The 14,712-nt window shown below is 30.8% G+C and overlaps 1 protein-coding gene across 1 annotated transcript; it reads right to left on the bottom strand.

Annotated features, from left to right (window-relative positions):
• Positions 1-1,509: 1,509 nt before the first annotated feature.
• Positions 1,510-14,274, bottom strand: LOC145270957 (uncharacterized). The gene is made up of 2 exons (XM_080126502.1): positions 13,837-14,274; positions 1,510-4,821 (listed from the first exon to the last, which is right to left on the bottom strand). Exon 2 carries the CDS (start codon positions 4,650-4,652, stop codon positions 3,609-3,611), a length of 1,044 nt encoding a protein of 347 aa, XP_079982628.1. The 5' UTR covers positions 4,653-4,821; positions 13,837-14,274; the 3' UTR covers positions 1,510-3,608.
• Between the last annotated feature and the right edge of the window lie 438 nt (positions 14,275-14,712).

The following is a 14,712-nucleotide window of genomic DNA, read 5'->3' as shown; positions in this document are numbered from 1 at the left end:
ACAGAATATCGAGTTGTGGAGTTAATAGTTTTGACAACAGAATATCAAGTTTTGGAGTTGAAACTTTGGACAACAGAATGTCAAGTTGTGACGTTAATAGTTTTGACAACAGAATATCGACTTGAGCAGTTAATAGTTTTGAAAACAGAATGTCGAGTTGTGGAGTTAATAGGTTCGACAACAGTGTCTTGTGGATTTCGACGTTTTGAAAACGAAGTGTAAAGTTTAGGAGGTGTAAGATTTGATAACATATATGAGGTTATTATATTTTGTCCCTTAGTTTTGGACGTTACTCTATAACAAATTATGGTTTTAAACTTTTTCAAAGTTTTTAGTGTTTCCTTTGTTTTTAAAAGTAAATTAATAACATAATCAAAGTAAATTAATGACATAATAAAAGTAAATTAATAACATAATCAAATTAAATTAATAACATAATCAAAGTAAATTAATAACATAATAAAGTAAATTAATAACATAATCAAAGTAAATTAATAACATAATAAAGTAAATTAATAACATAATAAAGTAAATTAATAACATAATCAAAGTAAATTATTGAGATAATCAAATTAATTTAATAACATAATCAAATTAAATTAATAACAAAATCAAAGTAAATTAATAATATGATCAAATTAAATTAATAACATAATCAAAGTAAATTAATTACATAATCAAATTAATTTAATAACATAATCAAAGTAAATTAATAAGATAATCAAAGTAAATTAATAACATAATCAAATTAAATTAATAACATAATTAAAGTAAATTAATAACATAATCAAATTAAATTAATAACATAATCAAATTAAATTAATAACATAATCAAATTAAATAAATAACATAATCAAAGTAAATTAATAACATAATCAAAGTAAATTAATGACATAATCAAATTAAATTAATAACATAATGAAAGTAAATTAATGACATAATCAAAGTAAATTAATAACATAATCAAAGTAAATTAATAACATAATCAAAGTAAATTAAGAACATAATCAAATTAAATTAATAACATAATCAAAGTAAATTAATAACATAATCAAATTAAATTAATAACATAATCAAAGTAAATTAATGACATAATCAAAGTAAATTAATAACATAAACAAAGTAAATTAATAACATAATCAAATTAAATTAATAGCATAATCAAATTAAATTAATAACATAATAAAGTAAATTAATAACATAATCAAATTAAATTAATAACATAAAGTAAATTAATAACATAATCAAATTAAATTAATAACATAATCAAAGTAAATTAATAACATAATCAAAGTAAATTAATAACATAATCAAAGTAAATTAATGACATAATCAAAGTAAATTAATAACATAATCAAAGTAAATTCATAACATAATCAAAGTAAATTAATAACATAATTAAAGTAAATTAATAACATAAAAGTAAATTAATAACATAATCAAAGTAAATTAATAACATAAAAGTAAATTAATAACATAATCAAATTAAATTAATCACATAATCAAACTTTCTATCATAACACAGACGCAAGACAAAGTTTCTATCATATTACCAGATGCAAGACATTAACAAAATCTCAACCAGTACAATTGTGTCTTTACATGTTTACCACAAGCTGATTTTATAAAAACAAAAGAGCTACAGTAAAAAGAAAACTGTTAAGATGTGACCTGTGCCTAAAATTTGTCTGTGTACATGCTTCGAAGGGTCGGTTAACAAATAGAAAGAAAGCCTAAAAGAGTTACACCCAATTGGTTTTATGGGGAACGGTCATGACAGCAATGCAGAATGTTGCCATTTCTATGCAAAAGAAACAGGTAAATTTAAAAAGACGCGTACAGAATAGGGGACGAGTTCAAAGAAAATATGAATGTCGAGTTGTGGAGTTAAATTTTGAAAACAAAATGTTGAGTTGTGGAGTTAATAGGTTCGACAACAGTGTCTTGTGGATTTCGACGTTTTGCAAACAAAGTGTAAAGTTTAAGGGTTGTACGTTTTGATAACAAAATGTTGAATTTTGAAATTGGAAGTTTTAAAAATCACGAATTAATCTGATAAGTCGACGTTCTCATAAATCAAAGGGCTCCTTACTTGGGGTAAGACTTAAACTCTATATGAGATACATAGATATTTGTATGTACTAATAAAGTTCTCTTGTATTCAGTATATTTTTGCATATGGCACAAAAAAATGTTCATTATATGCCAATCTCTCTTGCACATAGTTCACCAGGTATATTTGCGATATAGGTTTTTAAATCCTTTTGTTTGATTTAAGTTCCTCCTATAATTACTGAAATACAGATTTTCTAAATATTAGTTTCCTTTTCTATGTCGTGCATAAAACATAGGAAGTCACGATTTCTGAAAAATACTGTAGTGAATAAAGGGGACATTAAGTTCTAACGTTGATTCTTTCTCCTTCTTGTCTCATTTTATTATGTCAGCTTTAATAGCTCCGTTTTCTAAGCACGTAGCTGTAGGAATCGTAGTCATAGTCAATGGTGTATGATATGTCCAACTGTTGTTCCCAAGACTTGCTGCAGCATTCAATATTCAACATTTTACAGATGATGTGGCTATATTTACACAATCCATTGTATTTCATTGTATAGTAGCCATCCTCTAGCAAATGTCAAATGGCTCAAACTAACTTCTCTGTTGCACAAACTAAACTTGTCATGCTGAGATCATTCATCTTATTAGAAGCAATGGGAACAAATCTTTGATCGTGAGCAGTCATTATAATTCTGTCCTGATAATAGTGGCACTATCCTGTTTTGAGCCAGTCTAGAATGCCTCCTTATTTATAAACTCCTGGGTGAATAAATCCAGAAAATATTTGTCATGCAACTGTTTGGCTCATGTGTCCAATTTTCTGTAATGAAAGTTCTGGACTATTTGTAAAGACTCGTGTTGGTGATTTCTGTAGCAGATTTGTTTTCTGATTCTGTCATATTTGTAAGACGGTCTTGTGCAAAATAGTTGGCTGACTATGTGATAGAGGTTGTCCTTCTTTCTCTTGCTTCATGATGTATACGATTGTGAGGTATGGATTTTGCAAAATCATCAGATATTGTTTCCCATATATGTTAGCATATGACACAATAAATCTGACTTCAGTCCAAAGGAACCATGTACTTCACAAGAATGTGGTTTGTCTCCTTTGTTTTGATTTTCTTACCACTTTGTTTTTCGTGGGAATGGGGCATTCTACCGGATGCAAAACATTCTCTCATTAGTCTAGTTTTCTCCAACTGAGAGATCTTTTTAAGATTCTTACTATCCCTTTAAGTGCTATTGTTTGTATTTCTTTTGCACTTCGTTCACAAGGTATACTTGCCAGATAGTTTTTAAAATTATTTTCCATAAGACTGGTATAATTGATACCTTCTAAAGATTCCAGTTTCTTTTCATGCCATACATAAGTCCTTGGTATTTTGTTAGTTTCTCCCTCTCTGCTCTGTTAAAGCCAGCATAATATGTTATGCTTACTTAACTAGGGTTGACACTTTCTCCTTTTTGTCCCATATCATTATGTTAGGTTTCCATATGACTTCAGATGACTTAACAAACTTTACTTCTGTGCAAAAAAAGAACCAGATATTTCACATGAATGTTGCTTGTCTCTCATGTGTTTTTATATGACGCAACAAATTTGACTTGCGTGTAAAAGAAGAACCACATAAATCACAAGAATGTGGTTTTTCTCCCGTATGTGTTCGCATATGAGTCAATAAATTTGACTTCCATGCAAAAGCAGAACCACATACATCACAAGAATGAGGTTTTTCTCCCGTATGTGTTTTCATATGACTCAACAAAGTTGACTTCAATGCAAAAGAAGAACCACATATTTCACAAGAATGTGGTTTCTCTCCTGTATGCGTTTTCATATGAGTCATTAAATTTGACTTCCATGCAAAAGAAGAACCACATACTTTACAAGAATGCGGTTTCTCTCCTGTATGTGTTTTCATATGATTCAACACATTTGACTTCTGTGCAAAAGAAGAACCACATATTTCACATGAATGTGGCTTGTCTCCCGTATGTGTTTTCGTATGACACAACAAATGTGGCTTCTGTGCAAAAGAGGAACCACATACCTTACAAGAATATGGTTTCTCTCCCGTATGTGTTCTCATATGAGTCAACAATATTGACTTGTGTGCAAAAGAGGAACCACATACGTCGCAAGAATGTGGTCTTTCTCCAGTATGTGTTTTCATATGAGTCAACAAAGTTGACTTACATGCAAAAGAAGAACCACACACTTCACAAGAATGTGGTTTGTCTCCTGTATGTGTTTTCATATGAGTCAACAAAGTTGACTTTAATGCAAAAGAAGAACCGCATACTTCACAAGAATATGGTTTCTCTCCCATATGTGTGTTGATATGACTTAACAAAGTCGACTTCTGTGCAAAAGAAGAACCACATATTTCACATGAATGCGGTTTCTCTCCCGTATGTGTTTTCATATGATTCACCAAATGTGACTTCCGTACAAAAGAAAAGCCACATACTTCACAAAAATGTGGTTTTTCTCCCGTATGCGTTCTCATATGAGTCAGTAAATTTGACTTCCATGCAAATGAATAACCACATACTTCACAAGAATGAGGTTTGTCTCGCATATTTGCTCGCATCTAATTCCACAAATATTATATGCAATGAATAGTATGATTAGATACGTGAATAAATTTCGACTTTAGAAAATTTATATGAAGAAATCATATCATTATAAACTTATTCCAATCACCCAAGACGTAAGGCCGTTCTTCTCCATTAATTAATTTGTTTTCACTGTAACAAATTCTGAAAATATAAAATAAATTTTTAAAAATAGAGTTCATTTGGTTAAATTGAATTTTTTAGGTAATTTTTATAAATATAAATTTCTTATTTGTGAAATTCAAAATAAAATAAGTATAGTTTTAATCAATACTGGTTTGGTAACGCTATTAATTTGTTTCTATTTTCAAATATTTAATTAAAAATCTTTACGTTTCTTCATTTTATAGATGAGGATTAATTATTCATATTATTTGGATTCTTCAGAATACTGTTCTCATCTTGAATAATGCTCCAATCTTGGGTGTTATTTTCACAAAGTTTCTATTTTACCTTCGATCTTATTCAGGTGTATTTTATCCAACTTTGGAACTTTTCTCTTAAACTCAGAAATCTTTACATGATTCTGAATTTAACCTTTTATTTAGCAGATGAGATTAGTATGCGCTTTTTATTGGTAGCGATGACCGGATAAAAATTCCTAAGTGATTTTAAATTCTATTTCAAATCTCACTGAGGATTAACACTTCAACTTACAACTGATTTTTAACTAGTACTCTAACCATAGCAGCATGGGTCCTAGCAGACAATCCTAGTATGAATTTTAGGAATTATTTTGTTTCTCAATGTTATCAGTATTCATTACTACACACATATGGATATATATATATATATAGAGAGAGAGAGAGAGAGAGAGGCTTTTTACTACTGATTATATATATATATATATATATATATATATATATATACATATATATATATACACTCATGTAGCAGTAATATACATTCTATCCACATAATTGATAAAGCTACTTCTTCTGTGCACGATTTTCTGGGATTTAGTAGGGTTTTTCTTAAGTATAAATATAATTTGGAAGAGTTTGTTGCCTTAGAAAAACGTTCAGGGATATACAGTATGTAAAATCTAAAATTCAACGTTCAGGAGTATGTAACATACAACTGAATTCATTTAGTACATTACTGTGTGTTGTTAGTGATATGTATGTAACATACAACTGACTTTATTTAGTACATTACTGTGTGTTGTTAGTGATATGTATGTAACATACAACTGACTTTATTTAGTACATTACTGTGTGTTGTTAGTGATATGTATGTAACATACAACTGAATTCATTTAGTACATTACTGTGTGTTGTTAGTGATATGTATGTAACATACAACTGAATTCATTTAGTACATTACTGTGTGTTGTTAGTGATATGTATGTAACATACAACTGACTTTATTTAGTACATTACTGTGTGTTGTTAGTGATATGTATGTAACATACAACTGAATTTATTTAGTACATTACTGTGTGTTGTTAGTGATATGTATGTAACATACAACTGAATTTATTCAGTACATTCCTGTGTGTTGTTAGTGATGACTGATTACAAGTCGTACATAGTAAAAAAAAGAAGAAAATAAATAAGTTCTCAATTTTGGGATTTTTTATTTATTTTTATTGGATGCAAATGTTAATTTAAATTATTCCACTTGTAAATTTTCATTTTTTTTATTCATTTTTATTGGATGCAAATGTTAATTTTAATTATTTCACTTGTAAATTTTCATTTTTTTATTTATTTTTATTGGATGCAAATGTTGATTTTAATTATTTCACTTGTAAATTTTAATTTTTTATTTATTTTTATTGGATGCAAATGTTAATTTTTATTATTTCACTTGTAAATTTTTTATTTTTTTATTTATTTTTATTGGATGCAAATGTTAATTTTAATTATTTCACTTGTAAATTTTAATTTTTTTATTTATTTTTATTGGATGTAAATGTTAATTTTAATTATTTTACTTGTAAATTTTCATTTTTTTATTTATTTTTACTGGATGCAAATGTTAATTTTAATTATTTCACTTGTAAATTTTCATTTTTTTTATTGTGCTGTAAATGTACATTAGTTTTCTGGTCCAAGAACTTATTTCAATAATGTTTTTGAACATTAAAAAGACACAAGTCTATCCCCTCTCCCTGGTGCCAACCCCTGCGCACATCGTAGTAATTATAAAAACGACACACTAGTTTAATTTCATTGAACGATGTCACGATTCTAACAGTTTTTTTTAATTTTACATCTGATGAAATGCAGTACGTAAAATCTAAATTAGGATTGTTTTCTAAGAGTTGAAATTTGAAGATGGATTCTTATTCTCTGCCCCAGCCATAACATGTCAAAAAATCTTAACATATATATATACACATATATATATATATATATATATATATATATGTGTGTGTGTGTGTGTGTGTGCATGTATATATGTATATGTATATATTATTTGTATACTAAAGTTATGTTATCCATTTGGCCCCTTTTTTCAAATAGGACACATAGTGAGAGGGGGACTTAATCTTATTTCTAAAGTTCCATTCTTATCTGAATTGACAACTGTGTGTATACTTGGCGTCAAAAGCGGCCCACTTTGCTCAACGGTCTTCCCCTAACCTTACAGTAAACAAAAACGTAATGAAATAACAAAAAACAAATATCACAATAACACTAGACAACCACCCAAACAAAACCAATTCGCCTCCACCCTTGAGGCTCGCTTTCACAAATATCCATGGGCTTAGAGGTAATCTAGATGATGTAGAGACTTACCTTTTAATAAACTCCCCAGATATCTTTGCATTAAGAGAAACAAACTTACACTCTTCAATCCCTTCTAACTACTTTAACATGGCAGGATACCGCCCACTTTGCTGTACGAACTCGGATAGATATATGTATGGACTTGGAGTCTATATCCGTAGCATCCTTTCCTAAACTAGAGAGAAAAATTTTGAATTGGATGATTGGATTTATGTGCTTTCAACTAACATTTTATCACTGCGTTATATATTCTCTACCGTTTTCTCTCATGTCAGGTTTGTACCCTTACCGATCATATCTCTGATAGTATAGATGCAGCACTCTCCTTAGTCACACCCAAGTATATGTATTTGGTGACTGTAATGTCAACCATAAAAATTGGCCTCGTTTCTCAGGTTACACAGATGCAGCTGGACACTCTACTTATAGCTTTTCTGGAGCCCATTCTCTCACACAGATAGTAATGTTCCCAACTCGCCTACCAGATCGTGAACCTCGGCAGGCTTCACTTCTAGACCTATTTCTCACCACAGTACCTGAAGATTGTGTGACTAATGCCCACAGTCCACTAGAAAACACAGCCCACCTAGTGGTATCAGTTGACATCACATTTAAATCCTAACCTCAAAGTGAAGAACCATTGCTCAAAACAACAAGGACCCACAACTGGACTGGGAAGCTAGAGAACACATTCGAAACTACTTAATGGTGCAAAACGGGCATTGAAGCACATGTTCCAACATGGAAGTTTTATAGCAATCCCCACTCACTCCCATGGTTCACTGCAAATAGTGCAGCTGCCATTGCACAAAGGCAGCATGCATTCCGATGGTTTGCACATCATAAGTCAAATACAAATAGACAAAAATTTGTAGCAAAAGATAGGAAGTCGTGATTACTTAAAAATCTATAATAGTGTAGTGAATAAAGGGCAATCGATAATTCCCCCACTAAGCAACAACCAGAAGGTTACATGTACGGCAATAGAGAAAGCAGAACTTCTTGCCTGACGATTCACCTCAAACTCCATCTTAGAGCCAACAAACAACTCCCTGAAAGTATCCTGCACTTTTACAAGGCCACCATTCTCAACTAAGCTCCAGCCCCTGTCTCATCGCCACAATGTTGCATCACTGTTTTGCCTGTTTTACAAATATTTTAATGGAATGTGTTCTGATGAACTCGTTTCACTTGTAACCCCTCGACGTACATATCCCCGACAAACCCGTTTAGCAATAAGATCTCACCCCTTCACTGTTGATGTCTCTAAATGCCAGAAAGCTTTCTATTCTAATAGTTTCTTCCCTCGAACAGGTATTCTTTGGAATTCCATTCCTGCTGCCTGCTTCTATGGCTGTACTGATATGCAAAGTTACAATGTAACATAAACAAATATCTTGTTAATCGTTCTTAGACATGGCCCCAAATAGTAGCCCGTTATGCCCAAGTGGCGATATCCTTTGTAAGGGGTGAACATGATTAAAAAAAATTAATTCTATTTTCACTGAGGATTGAAATTTAACGATCAGAAGTGTGTAACTTACAACTGAATTTTACTATTTATTGCTACATGTTATATGTATTTATTGCTACATGTTATATGTCTTTATTACTGCATGTTATGTGTTTTACTACATGCTATATGTATTTAATACATGTTATATGTATTTAATACTACGTGTTATATGCATCTTTACTACATGTTATTGTGGGGTATATGGTTAGAAAAGAAGAAGAAGAAAAAAGAAACGTACTGGGCGTATCTGCATCGCTCTTTGGGAAAGAAGAAGGAAAGGATGGCCAGCGCATTTGTATACACAAAGGGCATCTTGGGAAGGCAGAGCATGATGGTAGAAGCTATTTTTTCCCTGTCTCTTCCTTTGTTTTTCTAGATAGGAGGATATAAAAGCAGGGAAAAATTCCCTGGGGGGGGAGCAGAGAGAAAAGAGTCATGAACATCTTTTGAAAAGAATTTCGTATTGCTGACGTTCAGATTGTGTGGTGTGACATTGGTGGCGAGAGGCCAGGTGTGGTCGATCGGAAAAGAAGAGAGCAGAAACGTGCTGTTGTCGAGAGAGTGACTCACTCCTTCCCGAACACCAGAACCAAATCCTGATTATAACCCTAGAAGCTATTTCGGCAAGTCAATCAAGTTAACATGGCTGACTTGAGACCCTTCACTGGGGAGGGTGACCTAATTAAATGGCTGGAAAAATTAAAGATGGTGGCAAGGTTGCAAAAAATCGATGCTCGACGGGAATTCCCGAGAATCCAGGTCAAATCATGCAAGAGTAAAAAAAATTCCTTTCTTGGGGTTCATTTCATGTATGAGACTTTGAAAGATGATTATAACCGCTTGAACAGAGTATGTGAAGTGTTAAGATTGAGTATGAAAAAGACAAAAGAACTGAATTTTTTATTAACTTTGAAAGATGATTATAACCGCTTGAACAGAGTATGTGAAGTGTTAAGATTGAGTATGAAAAAGACAAAAGAACTGAATTTTTTATTAACTTTGAAAGATGATTATAACCGCTTGAACAGAGTATGTGAAGTGTTAAGATTGAGTATGAAAAAGACAAAAGAACTGAATTTTTTATTAACTTTGAAAGATGATTATAACCGCTTGAACAGAGTATGTGAAGTGTTAAGATTGAGTATGAAAAAGACAAAAGAACTGAATTTTTTATTAACTTTGAAAGATGATTATAACCGCTTGAACAGAGTATGTGAAGTGTTAAGATTGAGTATGAAAAAGACAAAAGAACTGAATTTTTTATTAACTTTGAAAGATGATTATAACCGCTTGAACAGAGTATGTGAAGTGTTAAGATTGAGTATGAAAAAGACAAAAGAACTGAATTTTTTATTAACTTTGAAAGATGATTATAACCGCTTGAACAGAGTATGTGAAGTGTTAAGATTGAGTATGAAAAAGACAAAAGAACTGAATTTTTTATTAACTTTGAAAGATGATTATAACCGCTTGAACAGAGTATGTGAAGTGTTAAGATTGAGTATGAAAAAGACAAAAGAACTGAATTTTTTATTAACTTTGAAAGATGATTATAACCGCTTGAACAGAGTATGTGAAGTGTTAAGATTGAGTATGAAAAAGACAAAAGAACTGAATTTTTTATTAACTTTGAAAGATGATTATAACCGCTTGAACAGAGTATGTGAAGTGTTAAGATTGAGTATGAAAAAGACAAAAGAACTGAATTTTTTATTAACTTTGAAAGATGATTATAACCGCTTGAACAGAGTATGTGAAGTGTTAAGATTGAGTATGAAAAAGACAAAAGAAATGAATTTTTTATTAACTTTGAAAGATGATTATAACCGCTTGAACAGAGTATGTGAAGTGTTAAGATTGAGTATGAAAAAGACAAAAGAAATGAATTTTTTATTAACTTTGAAAGATGATTATAACCGCTTGAACAGAGTATGTGAAGTGTTAAGATTGAGTATGAAAAAGACAAAAGAACTGAATTTTTTATTAACTTTGAAAGATGATTATAACCGCTTGAACAGAGTATGTGAAGTGTTAAGATTGAGTATGAAAAAGACAAAAGAACTGAATTTTTTATTAACTTTGAAAGATGATTATAACCGCTTGAACAGAGTATGTGAAGTGTTAAGATTGAGTATGAAAAAGACAAAAGAAATGAATTTTTTATTAACTTTGAAAGATGATTATAACCGCTTGAACAGAGTATGTGAAGTGTTAAGATTGAGTATGAAAAAGACAAAAGAAATGAATTGTTTATTAACTCAAACAGTAAACACGCATGGGAGTAATCGAGTGTGATCTACTGATATTCATTTACCATCAGATTATTTTCAACATGCATTAGGTGTTCCCCGTATTAAGAGATTAACCCTTAGGCCGGTTGTCACTTATCGTCTTAATTGTGTAACAACAGAAATGTTTCCCATATTAAGACATTAACCCTTAGATCAGTCTAACGACATAAATGTTTTTTAGCAGGTACTTCATTCATGGATCTGTAACTATCACCCCCACTGAAACATGGTAGGGTCAAGTGACATTATTGATAAATGACTAAGCTGATGTTGTCATTGCGGAAGAAATTTCACTGCCCATTGTGGCCAACCTGGACTTCACAACCAACAACTTCCCCAGTGACAAGGTCAGCTACCTAACTCATTAATATATCACCAGACCGTCCCATTTTCAGTGGTGTGTTAGTTACATACACATGTATTAAGCATATCGTAAAACAACATGTTGTTATGTTAAGGATTACAACTTGGTGTTGTGAATGTGGAGTCAGACTATGTTGAAAAGAATGTTTCCAGACATACCATTCATAATGAATGATGACATATAGGGCTTAGGGACATTCTATAAGTGAAGGAAAGACAGTTTTCTAGAGATAAAATGGGAAAATTTCATTTTATTTTCGTATCTTAAAGCATTTTTAATGATAAGTAACAGAATTCAATACTTTTGGTTCCAAAATTGACAGAACCGACGAAAAGGTTAAAGAAAAGAAAACAAATTATCCTTAGAAAGAAAAAAAATATTAATAATAAAACTGTAATGATGTAAATCACAAGATAGAAATGATTAAAAAAATTGTTTATATGATTAATATTCGTACAGCCTGCAGCTTGAAGAAAAAAGAGATAATTCTCTCTCAAGCAGAAATTTATGAATATGTTTATGTTGAAGTAAATAAAAAAAGAATAAAGACAAAAATAAAAAAAATTGCATATACTGAAAGGCTAAGTGACCTATGGAATACATTCGACATGGATTTTAAATGTTGTACAATGTTTGTTGTTGGTTATTTTGTTTTATAATTGTGTTTTGTTGATTTAAAAACGAATATATATATATATATATTATTGATTGTTGGACAGTTTCATTATTGTATTTGTTTTGTATTGTAATAATTGTTTTGTTGAATTATGAAAACAGAAGTGTAAATTGATGGGATGCTAGAGAACGTTGAGAAGGAAGGGGAATGGAAAAAATATTAGTGAATATTTCTTTGAAAATAGAAAGGGGAGGGATGTCGTGTGTTGAACGTGCACACACACAAGGCAAAACATGACAACTCGTAACGCATGGAATGATGGGGTCAGGTTTTCAGTATTATATCGTCAGTGGTAGAAAGATCAACTATTTGACAAAGAAAGAAAGAAGCTTACAATAAACATTGCAAATATGTGGCTCAATCCATACTAGCTAAGAATATCAATAACATATCTCAGAATATTGATCCATTTTAACAGTGATCATATCACTCTAGGACTATCACAGTTAATGACAAATCAAATACAGTTCATCCACTTATGAAAACCCCATTAATAATAATTCCAATCTTTTCATCTATCACACTTAATGTCCCCCAAAATACGAAATAGTGTAATTTTATGTCTCCTTTACTTTTTGAAACAGAATTAAAGTTAAAGTGTACTATAACAGTCCAGTAAGTAAATATTCGACAAGTGTTACTTTTACAATGTTTTTATGATAAATAAATGAAGATGAGAACAGTAGTCTTAATAATCAAAATAATACAAAGAATCATTCCTTATCTAAAAAATTCAGAACCCTAATATTGTAATTTATTTAATAATCATGAGTTTTTTTTAAATTCATTAATTTGTAAGGTTTGTTGCTTTGGTCAATGTCTAGAATCTTCCACCCCCCAAATCCTTTACAATGATGACTCTTATAAGTTTTTGTGAGAGTGCTGAAAACGAATATTTACTTCAAAAAATGGTGCAGAGAAACAGTTGTCATCATATTAAAAATTTAATTTATCAAAAAGTGAAAGATCACATTTTAATATGAATTAAACGTAAAACGAGCACCCACTTCATGGCCACTTAGGGAAGGGGTCATTTTTTTCCTTAGTTTTTTAGCAACAAATATTTTTCGTTTTCTTTTTTGAATTTCCTCTTTCAATAAAGACACAAGGATATTTAAGAACAAAAATAAAGTATGATCTGTATACAGATACGTGTAATTCCTTATGCTGTAACCATTTTTGTATGTGCAAATGCGCACATATGCAACAAACAAGTAGGTTTCTAAATATTAATCAATGTAATTCCTTATGTTATTGGTGGTGGTCAATTCTGCATGCGCAAGTGCATACTAAATTGGCCACCACTGATAACAAACAATTACATTTTTAATATCCAGACATTTGTTTGCAGCAAATTTAAATGCGATATTCGTTTTCAGCATACCCGAAAACCTAAAGAAGTTGTAATATTAAAGATGATTGTTAACGTGAAAAGTATATAACAATTAACCGAAACGGCTTTCAGACAGACCAACAAAACAAATACAAAAAATTATCACCATGTGGCCAGAAAGTGGGGGCTTACTTTATATTAAATTTATATAGAAAATGTGAGAAAAAAAAGTTAAACTCACCGGACTTGAGGAGGTTGATGATCGGGCCAAAAACCGGTGACGTTTGACTCTTGCTTATATCTACTGCTGCTGCTTCTGATGGAAGTGTTTGCATATGAATGACTGTTACTAACTATTTAAAGGATTGCTTCCATTGGGGCAGGGTGTGCTTAGATGATGGAAACTTTCGGTGGACGTTATTTATTTCTGATAATAAGAGTACAGACGTACAGGTTGGTCTCCTAGCCTCGTGTTTCTTGATTCCTGATCACAGCGGGGGATCACGATCTTGAAAAATTTTGCAAGGGTTGTCCCCAGCCCAACTCTGATCTGCCTACTTTCTATTGGTGCCAGAGAATTTTCGAAAAAGTAATTTTCTCATATCATGAAGAATAATTTTCTTCTGCACTTTGAGGTATATATTCATTTGTAGCACACCTGAAAAACTATATAATATACCGCTGAAAAAAATGGAAAAACAAAAGATTTTTTTTTTACTTTAAACTTGTGAAACAGTTCAAAACATATAAAATTTATTAAATTATTAATTTTGTTTTGGTAAACGATAAAAAAAAGTTGTTTTATATGGTTAAGTCAATATTGAAAACAAAAAACAATCGACATTGAAAAGTTTTCAACGATTCAACATTTTCATTAGGATTATTCGTTTAGTAAATGTAGTTATCTCCCTTACATTGTTAATGTATTCTGCAAATGAGCAAAAATCGATACTAAATTCATGTAGTAATACTTACGTTTTTGTTTTATAATCTGCTTTTGGTTAATTTTATCTGCTTTTATAAAGGAAATGATTTTTTCAAATGTGATTGACTTTACAAGCTCAAGTTAACATTTTGTGGTTAGAAGCTAAGAAAAAACAAGTCTTACCGTGGGTGC

Source organism: Euprymna scolopes, chromosome 46 (genome assembly GCF_053919585.1).
Source record: "Euprymna scolopes isolate OS-2025 chromosome 46, ASM5391958v1, whole genome shotgun sequence".
NCBI lineage: Eukaryota > Metazoa > Mollusca > Cephalopoda > Sepiida > Sepiolidae > Euprymna > Euprymna scolopes.
The sequence above is the reverse complement of the archived record's forward strand: the minus strand, read 5'-3'. Positions and strand labels throughout refer to the sequence as shown.